At 43.9% G+C, this 23,029-nt stretch overlaps 1 protein-coding gene across 4 annotated transcripts in view; it reads right to left on the reverse strand.

Annotated features, from left to right (window-relative positions):
- Positions 1 to 23,029, reverse strand: part of LOC135905780 (glutamate receptor ionotropic, kainate 3-like) — a 673,125-nt gene that overhangs the window by 11,633 nt on the left and 638,463 nt on the right. For all 4 annotated transcript variants that reach the window (XM_070539667.1, XM_070539668.1, XM_070539669.1 and 1 more), the window contains one exon: positions 19,811 to 20,036. In XM_070539667.1, coding sequence (XP_070395768.1) covers positions 19,811 to 20,036 — 226 coding nt within the window. The remainder of the gene's footprint in view (positions 1 to 19,810; positions 20,037 to 23,029) is intronic.

Consider the following 23,029-nt stretch of genomic DNA (forward strand, 5'->3'; position numbering starts at 1 on the left):
GAACAGTTCTGGCGTAAGATGTTTTTGTGAACACGGTCCAAGCTGGGGCACCGGTTCTTTCACTTAGCCCCGCATTCACAACATACCGGAGCTTCCTGGTTTCGATATTGCTTACGATGATGATTTTTAGTTTTATTCTTAGGTTGCCATGGCAGACTGTTACTATTTTTGTTTGTTTGTTTTAATTATTTCTTTGCTTTTGTTCAAATGCTTACTTTTACGCCCCTTCTAACCACACCGCGATTCCCTCGTTATATTTCTCCAGCCATGGCTGGAGAAATATAACGTAAACGGCTGAATGCCCTCGAACGAAGTCACGTCGAATTCTGTCTTCCCCCATTGCTCGATGCATTCACCTCAGCCACCTTGAGCCTGCAGTTTCGCTCAGCGGTGCTGCTGGGGATGGAGGCCAGGCCTCCCAACCTCGGCCATCAGAGAATGGGACGCGCTGACCACAGTGCTATTGCCCAATTTGGGCACCTAATACCCTGCTTATAGTTTTCGCAAGACGTAAAGCAGCACACCCTTTAGCCTTGTGTCCCATAACATTCACGAAATAAGTAGAACCTGCGAGGAACAAGAATGGTATGTGTACACGCGACTCAGCTTCTGAGAGTGACACAATTTCGGCGTGTATTTCACTTGAAACACTAAATAAATAAATAAACAATAAATAAATAAATAGCACACGTGGTCACAGCCGGTGCTGACAAAAACTCGTTTTACTGTCGAAGTGGGCTGCCAGCAATAATATTTCGAAAAGAATACAAAAGTGAAGTTGCGTGACTGCTGCAAACCACACCCCGAGTGGCACGACATTAAAAAGATGGATGTCGGTGGTTCTAGTTGAGGTTAAACAGACGAAAACGAGAGCAGACGTTGCTTCCGGTATTTTGTCTCAGATAAACGAAGAAAGTCAGGCGAATCGAGAACGAAGCGAGGAAATGATAACCGGTGGCACTGCGCGCACCGGCACTATCGTTGGGAGCGAAGACGGCACCTACACCCAGCGAGGTGGCTGGGTGGCCATGGCGTTGCACTGCTGGTCCCGGTCATACCATACCCGGTCGCGTCGGCTGCGTTTTCATATGGGCGGAATGCAAAAATGCTCCTCGTGTACGGTACTTTGGGTGCACGTCTAAGTACTCCAGGTGGTCAAACGTAATGCGTAGTCCACGGACTACTGCGTATCTCAGAACATACTTTGCAGTCTCGAAACGTTAAACCCCACAATTTAAGCCAGCATACCCCGTAGCAACCCGAATATCTATCCATCTCCGCAAGCGGAAGTGCGGCGGAGAAAACGACGCGACGAAAACTATACGGTGGACAGAACAGCAGAGCAACTCGTAAATTTAAGCTGAGCTCAGATGTGTTAATGACACGGCCTGCCTAGGCTGCCACCGAGTTCCCAGACGCCAACAAGACACAGAACGCAAGCCACTATGACCTGGACAAAAGTACGCAGTTAAAGCATCATGAATATCTGAGAAATCCTAACTCCTGTAAGCGGAAGAACAGCATACTACGAGGGCTGCAAGCAATATTATAGGTGACACGACTGTGGCTTGCAGAGGTCGACAGAAGCTTACCGCATTTCAAGTAGCGATGGCATGGATTACAAGGAACAGACGTTATTCATGTCATTATCTTCTGACACTCCGGACCGATTATAGCTTCATGTCCGAAAGAAAAGCGCTATGCAAGAAAGAGACACGCTGCTGACTGGCTGGCTCCACGACATTGATTTAAGTTTGCAAGGCCTAAGTTGTGATGCAAATATTTCTTCAGTTGGGCAGCCTTCACTGGAAGCGGACGAGAATTATGTAGCTGGAGACTTATTCATTCTGCCCATATTTTCTTGGTCGTTGTTCAGCTTTTTTTTCATGTTTCGTAAAAAAAATTTTAATTATAGGGTTCTAGGTGTCAAAAACCACTCAGTAGTATGGCACTGTGAAATAATTTTCACCACGTGGGGCTCTTTAGGCTTCTACCGCCACCGCAATTCGCCTGCCGCAGCCGGGATCGAATCAGTGACCTGGTACTGAACAGCGCAATACCAAAGTCACTATTTTTTTTTGTCGTAAACTGTAAACCTAACTAAATGGAATTGATCTGTGTTTGGGGTCAAGTCAACGTAATATGTATTGTAGGCTTCTGGGCTTCGTACCTGAGATTAAGGCTTCCCTTTAAACTTATCTATTAATCCTCTCCTTGCTACACATTCAGCTTAGGGCTCAGCGCCGCATCTTCCGAGCCTCTGAACCTTGGTCAAGCTGCACGCTTTTGATTTATTGTGAAAAGTTCTTCAAATACTTTGTGAACGTTCTATAACCGCTCATGATGGACAATTTACATGCTCGAAGTAGCATAAGGGTCGTCTCAAAAGGCTGGGGTGCACATGAAGGGCACCAGTAGAAAATTATTTTGTCAATTTCTATTTCTATACCGTTTCTTGTTCAGATACACATAATACAAACTTGCTGTTTCAATAACAGAAGTTGGCACGTAGAATTGCGCAAGAAGCATTGCTGCGGTGAATAGTTACGAGTTCTTACATGTAAGGCGAGAAGGGTCTTATGCAAAATCATTCAAAATACTCTGGAATGCGGAACACATAGCGAGAAGGCGAGCAGCTATAAAGTTTATTGCAGTAAAAATCCATAACTGTTATCTTTTCGTCAGCTGCTTTCCTCGTGACAATATTTTCATTCTGAACGAAAGAACAAAACAACGTGGGCGTGCTACGATCCCCAGAAACATGGGCCTCAAACTCAGAAACATCAGTTAGTCCGAACGATCGCATTTGGGAATGCGTCCATTGCTTAAAAACGTGTCGTTTAAACGTCTGCGGGCAAAATAATGGTCACGTGTCAGGTATTAGATTCGCTGTAGTTTTTTGCGAGCACACTATGGAACTATACTCACCGTTATGGTTTCTCGCACACAAGAACGTCTGCTGCGTGCACTGCCAATATTCCCCGTTGTGCTCCTGAAGAAAGCTCACAGAAAAAGCTGGCATTTCCTGCGCTGTACTCAAAAGCTTCGAGAAAATACGAACGAACCTTAGGAATAAAACTGGAGGAGGGGAAAGGAAGCAGGTAATAGTTTGTTACTGGATCTTTGTCAAGAAGAAAGTTACGCAAGAACCGTATACACCCACGTAAACTATCCACAGGCGTAGCCTAAAGCTTTCCAATGTTTTGTACACCACTGTCTGGAGCAGTCAGTCACGTATGAAATTCAGGTCTCGTTGAATTTTACCGACAGTGGACATCCTAGAAACGATTTCGTGCGAGAAAAAGAAGATGAGGATGTGGTACTGCTATGTGAAAAAACCCCTTCTTTGTATAAGACCGGATGCGGCCCTGTGTAAACTGCCATTTCGCAGTCCCTGGTTTTCCAGTATTTACGCTCGTTTCATCTCGAGCAGCTTGCCACCATTTCACCTATCTAGGCGGTATTTTAGAGCGGCGGAATAACATGCAAAAAGGATGGGAATAACGACCGCTTATTTTTAGAGCCGCTTCCCGTACACGCGCGCAATGGGTATCCGCGAGGCAACATTTATGGCCGCTATTCGCCGCACGTCATGGAAGCCTGCGCCGACTGCTTTCGACGCCTCCGGGAATATCCGGCGTCGCTCGCGGGATCCCATGCAAAGGCATTATTACGCAATAGCCAGATGCACTGGGTGCACTCTTCGGGAAACTCTATTTGACGGAGCCATAGAACGAGTCGGGCCGATGACCCCGAGACGAGTTGGAAGCTTGAGTGCGCTGTAGGCGGTCAGCTCACGCTTCTCCTCCTTCCTTTTTTATTGAGACGTATTGTTTCGTAATCGTGAGAGAGAGCGATAAAGAAAGCAAGAAACTAACAAAAAAGAGCAGAATCTGTTATGGCGGCTCAACTTTTAGTGTCTTTGGTCATACTCGCATTTCAATGCAAGCCGAACAAAAACCTGCCCTTTCTCCCACGCATTTATGCGCGCTAGATAATGCCGGCTGATCGAAGAATACAGAGCCTTCTCACGTGCGCACGTTGGCGAGTTCGACGTCAGCTGCTCGCGGTGTCTATTGTTCAAACGGTGTCATTTCTGCCCTATAGCACATGATCTCTCGCACGACAGTGGGACAGTATAAACACGAGACAAGGTGAAGTTTCCATTCGTGATATTATATCGCCGATAGCTCCGCTCGCGGGCAGTTTAAAACTTTAAGGGTCGCTTCCTGTCGCGTCGGGACGACCACGTATTCGCGTTGCAGCGCGTGCCACTGGTGCTTTGTTTTCATGATCGCAGGCATGGCCAGTTCAGTTCAAAAGCCTGGTACGCAGTACCGCTGCACCATTCAGTGACACAACATCCTCAATAATACGACCCAATCGCAACCTCCCGGTAAATTCGGCATATTTCAGGGAAACCTGCCGGCGAGGCAAGCGCCTAGCTTCAGCGAAGCTGTTAAGCGGAGTTGCGCAGCGGTGTCCGCGCTTTATTTTTTCTTTAATGCCAGTTTTTCGTGGACAGGAAACGCACAATACCTGTGCATACTAAGATACCGTGCGGCGGCAGTGAAGCGCAGTGTGCGGTGGCGCGGACAGCATTCAAATGTCGACCAAAAAGCAGCCATCAAGGCACCCTGCGTTGGAATCACAAATTTGCTTTGATACCTGATCGTAAACAGCTCAACAATAAAAGCTAACTTGTGCGTGCACTTCGCCAATAGACAACAGCTTCTCTGTTCAGTTGATCTTAGCCAATAATCCACCATTTCTTGTTCGTCGCATCGCGCTTCACGGGCTCCACGATGGAGGTCAGCTAGGAGAAGCCATAGTTGACAAACACGTTTGCGGCCATTGCGCCTGGGCCTTTGGCTAAAATAAGTTTTAACATAATTGTATATATTGTGAGAGTTGGATTACGCATGAGTGTGTGTTTTGGTCGGTATATGTGGGAATAAGTTAATGTTGCCATGTGGACTCTGTCGTTTCTGCGAAAACGTGCAGTATATACAATGCTCGGGACTTTTTATGCTATTGGCCTTGTTTTATTGTGCCGGTCACTCCGATTCAGTGTTCGTATTTTCTTTTGTTGAAATAAACGCTTTCTGGACGTACAACTATGTGCGTATTTAATTCTGTTTAATATAACTTATTTACTTCCATAGAATGATACAAAATATAATATCCTGGGCGAGCCGGTATGGAAGGTGAAGACAGCTGTTTGTTTTACCTGCAAGTATTAGCGCGTACTGTTTTCCAAATTATGGTTCTATTGTGCCGTTGTTCTATATCCAATAAACTTCCCTTAGTAGTACCTGGTCTTAGACATCTGAGAACGTTCGCACCATATTAGTTCTTTCACTTACGATTTTAAAGGAAAATGCTTTCTCACCAAGTGTGACATTTCTTGCGCACAAGGAATGATAAATATTTCTGTTCAATCCATACTTAACTAGTGCGGGCTCCCGACAATGCATTTCGTGCTTGTAAGATTCTTTTTTTTTCAGTCTTCCCCGCATCATGCAACGCTGACAAAAGTTCTGAACAGGTAATAAGTTATCATGATTAAGGCGCCAAAGCAATTACCTGGTTATGCTAGAAGCCGTAGTTGGCGAAGGAGGGCCATATTTTTATTTTATTTATTTATTTATTTATTTATTTATTTATACATACTGCAGCCTCGGTGAGGCTATTGCAGGAGTGGGTAGAAAAAAAAGGAAAGCAAGAAAACGAGATACAGGCCCAAAAATAAATATGAATATCAAGTATATGTAATTGCTTTCAAAAATTCTTGCATAGGTAAAGAGCGGATGCTTCCAGGCAGTGCATTCCAGAGTTCAATGGCCAGTGGAAAAAAGCTGTGCTTGAACATCTCCGTTCGGCAAAAGAAAGGGATAAGGTTGAGATTATGAGAACTCCTAGTGATAGAAGGTGGACTAAAGTTCAAATAATTATTTAGTGTATCAAGGCGCTCAGAATGAATAAGCGTGTGTAAAAATTTCATGCATTCTAAGCGGCGGCGAGATGAAAGAACTGTAAGACCTGTAGCTGTATAATGCGAAGAAGGGGAAAAATCTCGGCTATAGTTGCGAAAAATGAAGCGCACAGATTTCTTTTGGACTGATTCTATCTTTTTAATATCGGATTTCTTATGAGGATTCCATATGATGCAGCCATAATCAAGAATAGGTCGGATAAGTGTTTTATACGTCATCAGTTTGGTATCCTTTGGAGCCTTACGCAGTGAACGATGGAGGTAACCGAGACGTCTAAAAGCTTTGTTACATGTGATGTCAATGTGTTTCGACCATGACATGTCATGGGAGAAATGAAGACCAAGGTATTTAAATTTGGTTACTCTTTTTAAATCTTGACCATGGAAAGTGTACGTGAAAAGTGATGGAGATGGGCGTCTGGAGAAGGACATGGAAACAGTTTTAGAGAAATTAATGTTCATTTGCCATTCCTTGCACCACCTACAAAATTTTGCAAAGGAGTCATTAAGTAAATCATGATCCATTGGTGTGTTAATACTATGATAGAGGACGCAATCATCAGCGTAAAGACGAATACTAACGGACACGCAATGCGGCAAGTCATTAATATATAATAAGAAAAGAAGCGGGCCTAAAACGGAACCTTGTGGGACGCCGGATGAAACACTAACAGGAGAGGAAATAGAGCCGTTAAATTGCACAGACTGAGAACGGTGGGTTAGGAAGCTATGTATCCAACCAACCAGAGAAGGGTTATTTAGAATGGAGTTAAGCTTGTAGAGGAGTTTTGGGTGTGGGACGGTGTCGAAAGCTTTGGATAAGTCAACAAAAATGCCGTCAATCTGTCCGCCTAAATCTAATGACTGACAAATATCGTGCGTGAATTCGATCAGTTGGGTAGTGGTGCTATATCCGCGACGGAAACCATGTTGGTAATTGGATAGGATATTATGGCTTTCAAGAAATTCCGTGATGTGTTTGAAAATTATATGTTCGAGTAGCTTGCATGAGTGGGCAGTTAATGAAATGGGTCTGTAGTTCTGCAGAAGTTGAGCGTTACCGGATTTGTATATCGGAATGACCGTAGCAAGCTTCCAGGATTGGGGAACAGTGGAGGTTGATAATGATTTACGGAAGATAACGGAGAGGTATCTGCTTGTCCAAAGGGAGTAGCGAACGAGGAAAGAATTGGGTATGTCATCTGGGCCGCAGCTCTTTTTAGTATCTAAATGGAGGATCATGTTCAGAACACCTGAGCTAGATACGACGATGTCTTCAATAGGAGGGTATGAGTCACAGCTAAAAGGTGGAAGTGAAGAGTTAACCTGTGTGAACACGGAATGAAAATACGTAATGAGTTGGGAAAAAATTATGAGTTGCGAAAATATGAGTTGGGAAAAAATTTCTACCACCAGGGTTTGCTGAATTAAGACACACACAGAGCGTGATCTCGAAGCGGCACGATATGGAGCCAGATGTAGCGTGTAGTCCGGATTTATTGTGGCTAGCTAGCTGAGATAAATGCACTTGTGCGCCCAGAGGCTGGCTATACCAGACCACCATAATAACCCTTCAAGCTGGCGAGGGTAATGTTAGTCGAACTCCGGCGGCAAGCAGCCTCGGAAGATAGGTTGTTGGTACCAAAGACTCTGCCATTGCCCTCGCCTGGTTAAGCGCTCTAGTTTGGGCTATTAACTGTTGACGTTCAAGCTTGTATTGAGACCCTATGTTCTTTGTCAATCATTTCCACAGCACTCAGTTCATCATCATCATCATCATCATCATCAGCCTGGTTGCGCCCACTGCAGGGCAAAGGCCTCTCCCATGCTTCTCCAACAACCCCGGTCATGTACTAATTGTGGCCATGCCGTGCCTGCAAACTTCTTAATCTCATCCGCCAACCTAACTTTCTGCCGCCCCCTGCTACGCTTCCCTTCCCTTGGGATCCAGTCCGTAACCCTTAATGACCATCGGTTATCTTCCCTCCTCATTGCATGTCCTGCCCATGCCCATTTCTTTTTCTTGATTTCAACTAAGATGTCATTAACTCGCGTTTGTTCCCTCACCCAATCTGCTCTTTTCTTATACCTTAACGTTACACCCATCATTCTTCTTTCCATAGCTCGTTGTGTCGTCCTCAATTTGAGTAGAACCCTTTTCGTAAGCCTCCAGGTTTCGGCCCCGTGGGTGAGTACTGGTAAGACACAGCTATTATATACTTTTCTCTTGAGGGATAATGGCAACCTGCTGTTCATGATTTGGGAATGCCTGCCAAACGCACCCCAGCCCATTCTTATTCTTCTGATTATTTCCGTCTCATGATCCGGATCCGACGTCACTACCTGCCCTAAGTAGATGTATTCCCTTACGACTTCAGTGCCTCGCTGCCTATTATAAATTGCTGTTCTCTCCCGAGACTCTTAAGCATTACTTTAGTTTTCTGCAGATTAATTTTTAGACCCACTCTTCTGCTTTGCCTCTCCAGGTCAGTGAGCATGCATTGCAATTGGTCCCCTGAGTTACTAAGCAAGGCAATATCATCAGCGAATCGCAAGTTACTAAGGTATTCTCCATTAACTTTTATCCCCACTTCTTCCCAATCCAGGTCTCTGAATACCTCCCTGTAAACATGCTGTGAATAGCATTGGAGATATCGTATCTCCCTGCCTGACGCCTTTCTTTATTGGGATTTGTTGCTTGCTTTATGGAGGACTACGGTGGCTATGGAGCCGCTACAGATATCTTCCAGTATTTTTACGTATGGCTCATCTACACCCTGATTCCTTAATGCCTCCATGACTGCTGAGGTTTCGACTGAATCAAACGCTTTCTCGTAATCAATGAAAGCTATATATAAGGGTTGGTTATATTCTGCACATTTCTCTATCACTTGATTGATAGTGTGAATATGGTCTATTGTTGAGTAGCCTTTACGGAATCTTGCCTGGTCCTTTGGTTGACAGAAGCCTAAGGTGTTCCTGATTCTATTTGCAATTACCTTAGTAAATACTTTGTAGGCAACGACAGTAAGCTGATCGGTCTATAATTTTTCAAGTCTTTGGCGTCCCCTTTCTTATGGATTAGGATTATGTTAGCGTTCTCCCATGATTCCGGTAGGCTCGAGGTCATGAGGCATTGCGTATACAGGGTGGCCAGTTTCTCTAGAACAATCTGTCCACCATCCATCAACAAATCTGCTGTTACTTGATCCTCCCCAGCTGCCTTCCCCCTTTGCATATCTCCTAAGGCTTTCTTTACTTCTTCGGCGTTACCTTCGGTATTTCGAATTCCTCTAGACTATTTTCTCTTCCATTATCGTCGTGGGTGCCACTGGTACTGTATAACATCTCTATAGAACTCCTCAGCCACTTGAACTATCTCATCCATATTCGTAATGGTATTGCCGGCTTTGTCTCTTAACGCATGCATCTGATTCTTGCCAATTCCTAGTTTCTTCTTCACTGTTTTTAGGCTTCCTCCATTCCTGAGAGCATGTTCAATTCTATCCATACTATACTTCCTTATGTCAGCTGTCTTACGCTTGTTGATTAACTTCGAAAGTTCTGCCAGTTCTATTCTAGCTGTAGGGTTAGATGCTTTCATACATTGGCGTTTCTTGATCAGATCTTTCGTCTCCTGCGATAGTTTGCTGGTATCCTACCTAACGGAGTTACCACCGACTTCCATTGCACACTCCTTAATGATGCCCACAAGATTGTCGTTCATTGCTTCAACACTAAAGTCCTCTTCCTGAGTTAAAGCTGAATACCTGTTCTGTAGCTTGATCTGGAGTTCCTCTATTTTCCCTCTTACCGCTAACTCATTAATCGGCTTCTTATGTACCAGTTTCTTCCGTTCCCTCCTCAGGTCTAGGCTAATTCGAGTTCTTACCATCCTGTGGTCACTGCAGCGCACCTTGCCGAGTTAGACACTGAGTTAGCACTGAGTTAAACGTGACCAAATCATGCACAGGATTGGTGGTTGTCCTGTGCAGAAGTTCTTGCCTGGCCTTCTGTAGCATCGTTAAGATGTTTCCCAATGTCAGCAACACTACGCCCTTTCTTATTTGCGTTGAGACTGCAAAGTTTAGTAGTTGTATATAGCACTTTTCTTCGTTTTTTTCCCCGTGGTTCAAAGACGTAGCACGTAGTTTTGGTTCTACACCATTACATACTCTCTTCGATATCTCTCGTTCGTTGGTATTCTTTCCGAGTTGGTGCAGCTCTTTTAGTCTCTCGGAAACAATTCAGTATCTTCCAGTGCCAAGCGAAAAATAACTAACGTTGATGCATGGTCGTAAGAAAGGGTATAGTCGCATGGAAACATCATGATCGAAAAAGTTCCCCAAAATCCACAGTCTAAACCTCATTTACGAAGAGAGCCTATTTGGCGAAGAAGGCTCATCCCTCACTCCTTCGCTGTTACTTGCTTTCTATGCTAGCAGAATCCCGTGGAACTAGTGGGTAAAGGCAAGTAAAGCCTAGATACTTTGTTGTTCCCCTCATACCTTGCACGGACATCCCCTTTGCGTAGAGAAAGACAAAGCCCCACCTAAATTGATTTCTCGCTCAAACTCGACCACTCGTTTCTCCGAAACATTGTTCATGTACTAATTCTTGCAATTGTGTACACTCACGTAGAGACATTTTGATTGCTGAAGAACGCTGTTTTGCCCCTGCTGTCAAAAAGACATGCTCGAAGGTACTCGTATCTCGAGGGCCAACTATGTCGGAAAAGGCGATGCAAGCGTAGAGGTGAAGACGAAAAAATCGCCACATAAGCTACGACCACCCGTCACTTGTTTATTTGTTTGCAAGGCATGTAGTGTGACTTCAGGCTGCTCAGAAGTTCTGTGCGCGTAACGTCCACACAGTCGGAGTCAAAAGTTTACAGAACCGCGGCACCTCAGTAAAAGCCGAGTACAGTTGAAAGCCTCTACAATTAACGAAGGCATCTACAACGAAAGATTCCGTATGTCCGAGACGAATTTGTATCTTTCGTATGTATTGGGAATGCATGTACACCGACAACAACTACAATGAATTCGCCTTTACAATGAAAGAATTTAGGTGGCCTCGTCGACGGAGTTGTCGATTTAAATTGCAGGCACGTCGCTCTGGCGCCAGTTTTCTCATCAGTTTCCACTGCAGCGCGCTACGCATAAGGACCGCCTGTCGATACCACCACGAAGACCACGTGGGAAGCGTCTGGGCTTTAATGTCTTTATGGTAGAGCCCCCTTCCCACCACCCCCTTTTCTTCCTCAACGACACATACGCGCATATGCACCTGGTGATCTCCCTGGAACTGATGAATGACATTGGCGGAATCATCAAAAATAGGAAGGATGTGCGAAGGCTGGCGAAGGCTACAGGAATAAATTGCCTGGAGGAAAACAAAACAAAACAATTGACAAAGACAGGCAATAGTGGTATTCAACGTTTGGCAGCTGTACCTCTCGTTTCTCCTAGATTTTGCCGAGAAGCTAGCCGTGAATCTCTATGCTAATTACATTGACTGCAGTCGTACAGTTCTTTCGGAGGAAGTGTACAGGACAGGAAATTTGCGTCTGTTTATCCCTGAATTCAGTCTTAAATAAATGTTTACTTTCGCTGAACGTGCTTAACTTGAAAGAAAGTGCATGTGGGCATGTTGGTAATCTATGATCGAAGGTAGGCCGCACACAGAAGAAATACCACTGAAGAAGGGAGTCCGGAAGAAGCGTTGTTTAGACGATTCTGTTGCAAACAGTATAATATGCCACTTTTACAACGAATTGACCTATACAAAGAAGGAGTTTCATGGTCGCGAGCGCTTCGTTATAAAGGCGTCTGACTAGGTATATTTCATTACTCTCGGGAGGCAAGTCTCCCATTCGGGTTTCCAGCCTGCCAAGATTACCCTATACAGTACAGTGGTGGTATGGTAGGTTCTGCCTGAAAACGCTCACGAACGCTCCCGAAGTTCAACCTTCCCTAAGATAACGAGCTCAGCAAAATTTCGGCAACAATTTCACAGTCGCGCCCAAAAGTAGAAAACAATAGAGAGCAAAGAAAAAAAGAAAAAAGAACGCTGAAGAAAGCTTCTTTCTTTTTTTTTTTTTCTTGTGCATTCTAGAGCTGCTGCGAAAACTCGGCTCGTAGAATGCACGTAAGGAAAGTTCGACCAATGCAATGGGCGTCCTACTTCTAGGCTGCACAGCGCTGACACAAGAGAACTTTTCTAAGTTTTTGCTGGTGCAGCTGTGATTTCACAAATTGAGACTAGTACCTCACACCATCAACGTGATGGCGCCACCTTCATAAGATATGTATGTAATATGTTGTGGCTCTAGCCTTAATGTTGAACATTTGCTTACGTCAGAAACACTGTTCCGTGATGTGGAATAAAAACAATAAAGAAGAAGGGGACAAAAAAGAAACAGTATCTGTGGCAACACAGATATTCCTACAATAATTATTACAAGGTACTGTGGTGCTAGCGCTTATGGGAGCGGCAAGCAGGGCCGTTCAGCCAGCATCGGAAAGATGGTTAGCACAAGTATTTTCCAAAACTTCGTCCTTCTGGCTTTAAACATTTTGATTATGTTCAGCAATGTACTGCGTTATAAAAAAAAATGAGTAAACAATGAAAACATCATGCAGCCAGATTCAAATAGAGGACCTCTAGGAAATGGTCGACATTGAAACTATTGAAAGAATATTGAAACAATAATTCCTTTGTGGCTGCTGAACCACAGCCCCAAAGTTCCCTCAATTGATTATTAGTAATTATTGCAGAAAACTATGCCTGCTGTCAGTACCATAGATATTGTGTCCAAGCTAACTTTAGCCAAGGTTTAAACATATGCCCACGCACTGTAGGACCGCACCGTGTTGTCAGTTTTTGTATGGACCAACTACAACACTTTTGTATTCTGCCTAATTGCATAAATACTTAAGACTAATAAACGAAGTTCTAAAGTGTAACCGTAAGCGCAAAACTTAAGAGAAAGTTGTGTAATGTTTTAAAAGACATCTATTTCAGCGGCTTGTAACATCCCACTTGCAAAGTAATCGTTTTTCCTTGGAAATGGGGTATTAAACGATTCCGCGAAATATGAAAAATGGCACGTGACATGTTTGACGCGTTTGCACGCCGCGAATGAACGGACAACACGTTTAGCCTGGTGCGCTGTCACTAAAACTTAGCTTTCAGTGCCGCGGTGCGGACGCTAGCTCCGCAGCTTACGCAAGTGATGTGCTACACTCGCGGTAGTGCAGGATAGTGATTAGCACACAAGACAGCACGCCAGACTAATTGCGCGGTTACTTCATACGCGGCGCGTTTCAGAGCACGGCCAGAACGGCGCGCAAGCAATCATGTCACGTTATTCTTATTGTATTTTGCAGGCTTTATTTCGAACACATAATAAATGATGGCAGGACACGTGGGAATTTAAAAGCTATTGAACTTGATTTTTTCAATGAGGTTGTGCAACTTTCTCACTAGCATATTTAGACTAAATTGAATGTCTGCGAAGTTGACAAATTCATCTCGACTAACCGTGCAATTAAACAGATTAGAAAAACTGTGTGGCTGGTTCCATACACTAGGAAACAACACGCATTCGGTGGCGTGTTTAGACAGTTTGTGGGGGCACTTTTAAACGCTGGCTAAAGTTAGCTAAGTTCTGGCATTCGTTCCTAGCTATACAATACGCCTCAGCTACTATCTCGCCAAGCCACGACAGTAGGTACATTTTCCGTTTGCATGGTGCCGCCATGTTGTATTAAGCGTAGTTAGGATGTTGGCGCCTCGAAGAGGCACCCACTACATTTCTGGTATTTTATTTAATTAATTCTATAAAGAGAATTCTTTAAAAAATACAAACATAGGAATATTGGAAACATTTGAGAACATAGTGGAAGGCTACTATGGAAGGCTGAGGAAAACAAAATGAGGAAGACAAAGGAGGCACACAAAGTAGACAGGCATAGCACTGACTTTCAATAAAAATGAATTTTTCGCCGGTGTGCAGCTAGCCTAAAAGTAAACACTAGGCAAAAAATAAAAAAAAGAACAAGAAGATTACACATGCGCACAGAACCTGCCCGTACCGCTATAGCACCCTGGCATTCGAATCAAGGTAGGTCAACTCTTTTTCACACAAGGCTATCGAGGAACAAGAGACACAGTTATTTCCGCTCGTGCAATTAACACAGCCTCAATAATTTTGCATTTGTCGACGACAGGTTTCCACCAACAGTCACAACAGCGCACGCCTAGAAGACCTTGACTAGTGTTGTTAATATTGTTGCGGTGTTCCCTAAGCCGATCGTTAATGCATCGGCCGGGTTTGCCCTGTGTAGACTTCACCACATCAGATAGATATCTCGCATACGACGCACTGGGCACGGTGTGTGCAGCGCTGTCTGTGATTAGTTTCATACTGGGCCTTCTGTTGGAAGACAGCGCAAGTTTGCTTGCTCAGTGACACCAGTTTTCAAAGTGCTTGTTCAAACCAACAAGCGCAACTAGTTACTCTCCTCAACTTCAAGAACAAGTTCTTGCAATCAGTTCGCAAGTTTTGAAACAGCTAGTGCGCCAGAACTCAAGTTCAGAGCTCTCAGTCGCAAAAATAGAGAGCACTGCAGAGAATGCAGAGAACACAAAGCATCAAGGACTCTGTAATTAATTTTGGAGGAGCCCGTGATAACGAGTGGACGTTGCCCGAGTGCATGCCATCGCAGCATACATTGCTGCTGGTGCACTGAGGGCACACATTGGGCCACTGAGTGGGCTTCCCTCAGGCTATCTTGCTTGTCTTCCAGCGATGAGGATGAATTCAACGTTCTCCCAAATGCAAAACGTCAGGCGCATGCTCACCACCAGAATGAGCACCTGCTACCGGAATGTCAATATTCAAATTCAATCTCTTTATTTGTGCCTTGTACAATGTGGTAACTGCACCAGCATCGGGTACTATTAACCGATATTAAGAAAGCGTGTTGTCGCTGCAAGATTTAAAGCGAGCAACTTCACATTATCTTAGTGCGTAGAAATTTATGGATAGTGTGTAGAAAAATTTGATGTGAAGCCAGACAACCGTTTTTCCAATCCAGGTCGACAATGCGCCGTTTAGACCCATTGTGGGCGCGGTTGATTGCTACCACTGCAGCACAATGACAACCAACCTGTTGTCCGCAATAACAATAGGAGCACCGGAGTAAAGCATTCTACGAGCCCGTCCGCTTTCGCCGTTGGCCACATGCCATATGTAGAAAGGAAGCGCTAAACCTAGGCCAGAAATGCCTAAGCCTAGACTAAATGGGGGATAGCAAGCAGTATGAGGTGCCCTGGTTAACAGCCGACTAGTGAGTGTGGAAGGGGACTAAAAGTGGACTCAGAACAAGAGCATAAATTACACATGCACGCGCAGCCGACACCCTCCTATTGCCTATGACGGCATTAACACATTCGTTATGCCTCATCGGGCTTCACGCAAACCAGTTAGGTGGAAACTTCCTGTACGAGAACTGCGTCGTAGGATGTGCGTAGCGTTAATGGTGGTTCACGGTGTGCGGAATGCATATATGTTCTGTAATATAAATATGTGTATCATCCTACTCGTACTACTCAGCCTTACATAAGTAACCAACGCATACTACATCAGCATACACTCTCTCCCCCCACGTATACACACACATCATTACCACGTATACAACATTCCGCAGCACGCCGACCGCCATACAATGATGCGCATATCTTGGAGAGTTCTCGTTCTGGGATGTTCCCCTTAATTTAATTTTTCCTACATGCACAGGACCCAGAAACATGCTCAGATTTTTCGGAGAAGCTCAACATGTGTGCATATGCATCCAACATCCTAGCAACATCTATAGAAATCACGTAGTGTACACCTTACGCGACCGCAAAGTATGGTTACAGAACTTGCTGCACTCTGTGCTGCACTTGAATTTTTGGCAACGTGCAACCGCGTATACCGGTGTAGTCTCGGTTTTCCGAGACAGAGAGCAAACCGACATGACCCATCTCTTAGCGCAGCATTTTTAACGGCGAAGCTGTATATATGGCGAGGTTCTTGAAAAAATGGCGTGCGTCTATCGAGCCGTGTAGGTCCAGAATTTCTCCCAATTTATGGGTCGATCGCGAAGATAGGGCAATGCTGGGCCGACCCGCGGAGTAGGTTGAGTTCGCCATTTAGAGGAAGCGTTAGCTCGGGTGCACCTATATAAATACATGGAAAAAGAGAATTCGTTTTTTCTCGGCAACCACTGCACCAAGATTGACGAGGTTTGTTGCAGTTAACAGAAAAAAGGTAAAATCTAGTGTCTGTTGGTTTCGAATGTTTTGATATAGGCCGTCAATTTTTTTCATTGAAAATTGGCAAACAATCATCTAAGAATTCTCGAAAAACAAAACTATGAAGTTTACAACTTTGTAACTCAGCAACGAAAAAATGTTAATACAATTCTGCGAATTGCATCTCATAGTAGATCTAAAGTGTACAAAACTGATATGTCACACAAGAATCTAAAAAAATACAATCATATGGAAATGCAGCTTTCGCTGAACACTTGTAAACAGCGTAACAAGATCACATAACCTGTAAAATGACATATCGAATTTGTCCGCTTTGCGTGATCTAATGGATGCCGTTTACAGAACCGCGATATACGTTCTTGATGCAGAGCTATGAATTTGTAAAATTAGTGCTTCCATATTTTTTCAAACTGCGAAATATTTGAAATGATTTCTAACGAAATTCAGGCCCTAAATCAACATTCCGTTTGCAACAGTCACTAGAATTTAACTTTCTCTTTTAATACAACAAATTTCAGTAAAATCAATTCAGGGGGTATCTCAGAGAAACATTTTGGTGTTTTACATGTATATGAATAGGCCACGTTGGAGTTTGGCCCGAGCTTTTTTTAAGAAACTTTTTAAGAAACATAAACGACTTTTTAAGAAACAAAAAAAATTTTCGCAACGCGGCCGCTTTAAAAAGTTTTTACCAGAACCACCCCATGCAGTGCATCACCGTTGCAGTAATTTACCGGAATATGCTTAATCCTTCGAAAATTAAAAGTCGTTGTGTTTTGGCACGCTTGTCATCCATGTCACAAACACCAATGCAAGCTGTGCATTCAAATGATGATTACTGTGGCTAAGAATATCGCGAGTGCTTTGAGCTCAAAAATTCTGGGTAATTTGACCTGTGACGTGGAGAACATAATGCGTGAGGCATTCCTTCGCGAGTTACCCAACCCTGTCACGCGAGAAGTGTAGTGTCTTGTGTCCATCCAAAAATGCCTAATTTGCAAAGTTATCTCAATAAATAGTTGTGGTAGTGTAAGTATAGATGGTTGGTTACCTTTAAGTGATAAGGAAGAATTCAAAGCTAAAAAATATATATAAGAAGAGGATACATATAGAGATACTTAGAGATCCTTAGAATATGCATGGGGAAGCTTACTGTATGAATGGGCCAACTGAAATTTGGGTATGGGCCAGCTTAAATTAGGGGGTGGGGGCAACGTGAAATTCGAACGTGGGCCAACATGGAATTTCGGAATGGGTCCATATAAATTTGGGGGTGGGCCAAAGTAAAATCTGGATGTGGGCCAACTTGAAATTTAGGGCTGGCCAACTTACATTTGGGGATAGGCAAACTTCAAATATAGGGCTTGGACAACTTAATGTGAGGGTGGGCCAAATTGGAAGTTGAGAGTGGGCGGACCTAAATTTAGCGGCGGGTCAAGTTGAGATTTGAGTGTGGGCCGTCCTGACATTTCAGGGTGGCCCAATGTCCAATTGAATGATGCTGAGCGTCCTTCGAGCTATGAATACCTCGCGGACCGGCGAGCAGGTTTTTATTGGGCCTTACCAAAGCGCAGTCAGAACGCAGGCGAGAGTTTGCGTAGATAAGGAACGCGCGCATAAAACAGGCTTGCGAGAGCGACAGCAAGTGTGACATGGCTTCGCGGCGACGTACTCACCCCTCACGCAACACCTCACGGGCCACTGCGGCCAGCTGGTGTTCCCTTTGGACCACTCTGCACCATCGAGGCGCGTTCGTGCCCGGCGTTTTGCATGTGACTTAAGCAAAAGCCAGGTAAAAACTTGACAGTATGTTACCATAGTACAACGTGTTGTTGATTTTGCATGTTTATTAACACTACCCCATTGTATGGATTATGCATGCACCCTAGCTATGCTACTAAAAAATTGTTAATGTTTTTTTCCTGTATGTTTTCGTGCTTCTCCATACAACCTGCCAGTGACCCGGTTTATCGGCGATGTGATATTAATGGTTCATGCGCACATTTTAGAGTGTTTGTCAGGTCTTCCAATGATGCGATATTAATAATGCTCAGGGCTGCTGCGTACACGCCCGCCAGCGTGCAGCAGCGCGCGTAACTAATACTATATACCCACGTACCCTGTTCACCCTGACAAAGCTGGCCCAGGCTGACACGGCCGTACACGAGACTTCTCGTACGTGTCTACTTTTCTACACTATATATATATATATATATATATATATATATATATATATATATATATATATATATATATATATATATCTATATATATATCTATATATATATATATATATATATATATATATATATATATATATCTATATATATATATATATATATATATATATATATATATATACGCGTAACTGGCACTTATATTTAGAAATTGGCAAGTCCTACTTCGCGGGTTAGGACCACGGTAAAGTTTACCGTCGCTGGAGCAAGTCAGACTATATTTTTTTTATTTGGCGTGATTCCATAACTACTTATGACTCAATAATCAACTATTCCAACATTACACTCAGAGCAAGAGTGTACGTGAACTAATTTTAGAGCACCTGAAAAGTTTCCGAACCAGTAGCTTTTTGCTCCTCGATACAAACTATATAAAACTTTTGTCCAAGCCTGACAGACAGCCAGAAAAACACAAAGAAGTGCCATACGACTACCTGCGTGACATCATTAATAGGAAATTAATTATTAAGCGAAACACCGAAAGTATTCTGGCTTTCTGAGTAACGGCAAGCAACGGTGCCTTAGTTCTGTCAAGCTACGTGAGACTTGCATACTTTAATACTTTGCCACATGTAACGTGGGACATGCTATAGACATTCCTGCGTATACATACATCGGCGCCCGCCAAGGTTACTTTCAAGGTCACGTAAATGGTCAGAAACACACAAACTGGAAAGTGGTGGCTGGAACCAAAAGAAAGCTGTCGCATTAAAGGTGTACACACACCCAGACATATTTACGAGTGCACGCGCACGGGTTTTACCAGCACACACGTCATTTGCAGTCTCAGTTCCCGCAGAAACTCTGTAAGCGCCTAGTAGGGCGCAAGTCACAACCAGGACGCCGCCATGGTCCAACAATATTCTGCAGCTCAAGTCACTCGTCTTAGGCAGCGCTTCTCGAGGCAAACATCGACATTTAAAGCCTCTCCAAATGCCAGTTAAGTGGTGTAAGTTTACGGCAACACTGCAGGTGGAATACGGCACGCCTACATCACGATAACTCGAATCACGCTCACACGAGACACTATACAGAAATAAAAAATTTATTTGTACCGAAAGTTACACCGCTAATCAATGGACGTACGCCTAATGGAAAGCAAATTGGCACGTCTGCTCCTTTTCAGTCTAGACGAACGGTCACTACACACGGATACGCTATAACGAAGCTTTGTAGCAGCCCTGTTATTTTTATTAGCTGCACGTGCCGCGATTGGCCGCCATCACATGCGCGTAACGGTGGCTGCTCTCACCCTGAGGCATGGCGAAGCCAAATCCTCCGGTCTCAAGGTGACCCGGCAGTTGCGCGAGGCTGCAGTCATGAGAGACCAGGTACTCGATGGTCTGCGAGTCCATGAGCACTGCCAGGCCCTCGTCGCGTACCTTGACTACAGCGGTAGACAGCGAGTCGAAAAAAGCGTGCGGCCCGGACATTTCCATCGTTGACCAGAGCCTCTGCAAGTGTGGGTCAGTAGACTCCTGCGAAAAACGAAGAAAGGAAATACCAGCATCTAATTTTCCCGTAACGTTATTCAGCCTCAAGACTACTGATTAATCGCGCGTGCATAATGAGGAAAAAGCGGGCTCTACATTGTTTGTTTCTTTGATTAGGAGGCTCGATAAGCATCGTCACCGCTGGCCAACATTACGTCGTCTCTGCGTCCTCCTGATTTGCCTGTATCTTTTCAGCACACAATGTAAGTGACTGCCTCATGCGGCGAGCTCCATTTGCACAACATTTGCATTTTATGTCCTCGAGATCCCCTACGGAATGAACCAGCTTCGACCGTGCATCGAAGCAACGGCAAACGCATGTTCAGAAGGAAGTTTTTTTTTTTTTTCTTGTAAAGAGGGGGGGGGGCAAAATAAGGGACAAGCAAATGACAAATACGCGCACTGAACGCTGACTGCCAACTCCGCGTTCGAAATCAGTGCTATTGGACGCGGTTCCCTCCGAAAGATGTTGCTTCGCAAACTAGCTCGGCTTCGCACCTTACTGAAGTTCTTTGGTTCGGTCTGCATTGCGAGTCTTTAGCAAATCAACATGAAGCATTCACATAAAGAATATTATCTCACAATATTCTTACTACCGCGAAATCTGGTGCTATGGTATCTGTTTTATTGACACACATGGCTGGTAAGCCAGCATATCGGTGATTCTGGTGGTAGATTGATTCGTCCCAAATTTTTCCGCCTATCTTGGAACGACCGGCTTGTTTCACCCTTGAAGATTCATGAAAAGTGCTCAACAGGTAAGTCCATGCTCTTCAGCGGTTAGCCATATTTAACCTCTCCCAAAACGGAAGCACTCAAATGCCTTCAAAGCATAAAAAGAGCACTTTACGGCAGAATCGAAAAGTTGCAGTTTACCCTATAATTCGAAGCAAGAAGGCGACAGCGGACGCAACTTGAACTCTTTCATGTGGTATCTCTTGGAGTAAACATCGGCCTATACGAGTGAAATATGTTATCTACACAAAAAGAAAAAAAGTAGAGATGCTGGGCGTTCCTTCTCCAATATAAATGTTTACTTTATGAGCGCTGCGTAAACAAGGGAAGTCTTATCACGGAGTTTCCATGAGGAAGGTTTCTACAGAGAGAGAGAGAGACAGAAAGAAACGTTTATTATCCGAAACAGTGTCCCGAGTGAGGCCCGGTGTCACCCTTAGGTGGGAAAATGTGTACAAATTTCATTTTTTTTTCTTCAACTCTGCTCCTTTGTTTTCTTGTTTTAGAATGTTCACAAACCGCCTGCAATCACCACTAAAGACGCTCGCGAAGAACTTGCAGCAAACGCACGCAGTCTCATTATCCCAAACGACACCATAATGCTCGACACTACAACCTCCCTTACCCAGCCTTCGGCTTGCCTTTACTCACTTAGGCTGCTCCCTTTGGAGGAGAGGAAGCTATGTGAAATTCTGTCCCAGAAAGCCGAATTTATCTTGAAGAAGCTAAGTCGCCTTGCCGAAGCATTGCGCCCGGTCTGAGTCCTCCCTTGTTAGTTCACTTTTCATCAATTCAAGTCTCTGCTGTCCTGTGAACTCAGTGCGAGTTTCCCTAAGCCCCCATCCATGCATGCATAAATTTACGGGTACCGCAGAACATGGGATGCAAGGCTGACTCTCAGTTTTATTATTTTTTTAGTTTAAGTAATAACAAAAAAGGACTACCCGGTACCGTCTTTTGTTTATACATTAATAATTAGGAGCTAGAGCGAATCGTTTGCAAAGTTAGAATAAGCAGACTTACTCTTTAAAAAAAAGAAACTTATGAGACAAGCGTTTCAAAAGAGTGAACCACAAATAAAAGTGTGAAACAAATACCAATCTCTTGACTTGCTTCAGTCTCCTGGCCGGCATGTACCTGCCTTAACGAATTTCGTTGGTCGAACAAGGTGCACGTATTGGCCTGTACCACTTGAATTTAGTTGATTTAGTGTTGATTTTAGGTGACATCGTCTTTCGGCCTTTAAATTATAATCTTACCACCCACAACGCCCCACAGCTCACTGAGTACAGAATTAATGATGACTGTAATACGGCCTTCTTGGGAGTGCGGCTTTCGTTTTACCAGTGCACAGTGATAATGTCCTCTGTTTTTCACTTTCCCGAGTTAGAAAATCTGCAATTCTAAACAGCAACCGTGTTGAGCGGCCGCCATTTTTAAAAACCTGCCGCGACCCCCTTGCAAATTCATTGACGTTGCTTAGTTAGCGGAACCAAGCTCGTTCACCCGGTTATCGTTTCTTGCATGAGCAAAAGTTACTAATTCCGCTTTGAAGATTAATTTCGTCAACACAGATGTAATGAAACATAGAAAAAAACAATCAAACAAAGAATGTATAAAATGGCAGGGTGATATTTATATATTTCCGTTCGTATACGTTTCAAGGTAGCTCTGGCTAATTATTATTACATTGCATGCACCTCAGTTAGCTGCCGGCTAGAACCAACGTTGGGTATGACACATGTCGATCCTGAAGTTAGCAGCTAAAGCTGAAGATATAGTATAAAAATGAATGATGAAACAGCAAATCGCGATACCATGAATAACTGAACAGTTTTTGCCGTTTCTTTCTTTCTTCACCCACAAATTGCGAATAAATTAATTTTATTTGGAAGTTAGTCTTTGCAACACCTATGCACGACCTAATTATTTGAACTCCGAGATTCTAGGTTTCAAAACCACGATCTCTTCTTGAGGTACGCCGCATTCGGGGACTGCTGAATAGTTTTGACCATCTGGTGTACTTTAACGTGCACCTAAACCTAAGTACAAGAACTTCCTGAATTTGATTTCAATCGAAATGCAGCCGTCACGGCCTCACTATTACTCTTTGCGGGGTTATTTCAAATATTCAATGTCTCGTTTTAACGTTCGGTTTTGAAAGAAAGAGAACAGCGAAATATCTTAAAGATAAACTGATCAAGAACAGTAGAGTAAACCGCAGTAATAATGTGAAAACGACT

The sequence above is a fragment of the Dermacentor albipictus genome, chromosome 5, assembly GCF_038994185.2.
Source record: "Dermacentor albipictus isolate Rhodes 1998 colony chromosome 5, USDA_Dalb.pri_finalv2, whole genome shotgun sequence".
NCBI lineage: Eukaryota > Metazoa > Arthropoda > Arachnida > Ixodida > Ixodidae > Dermacentor > Dermacentor albipictus.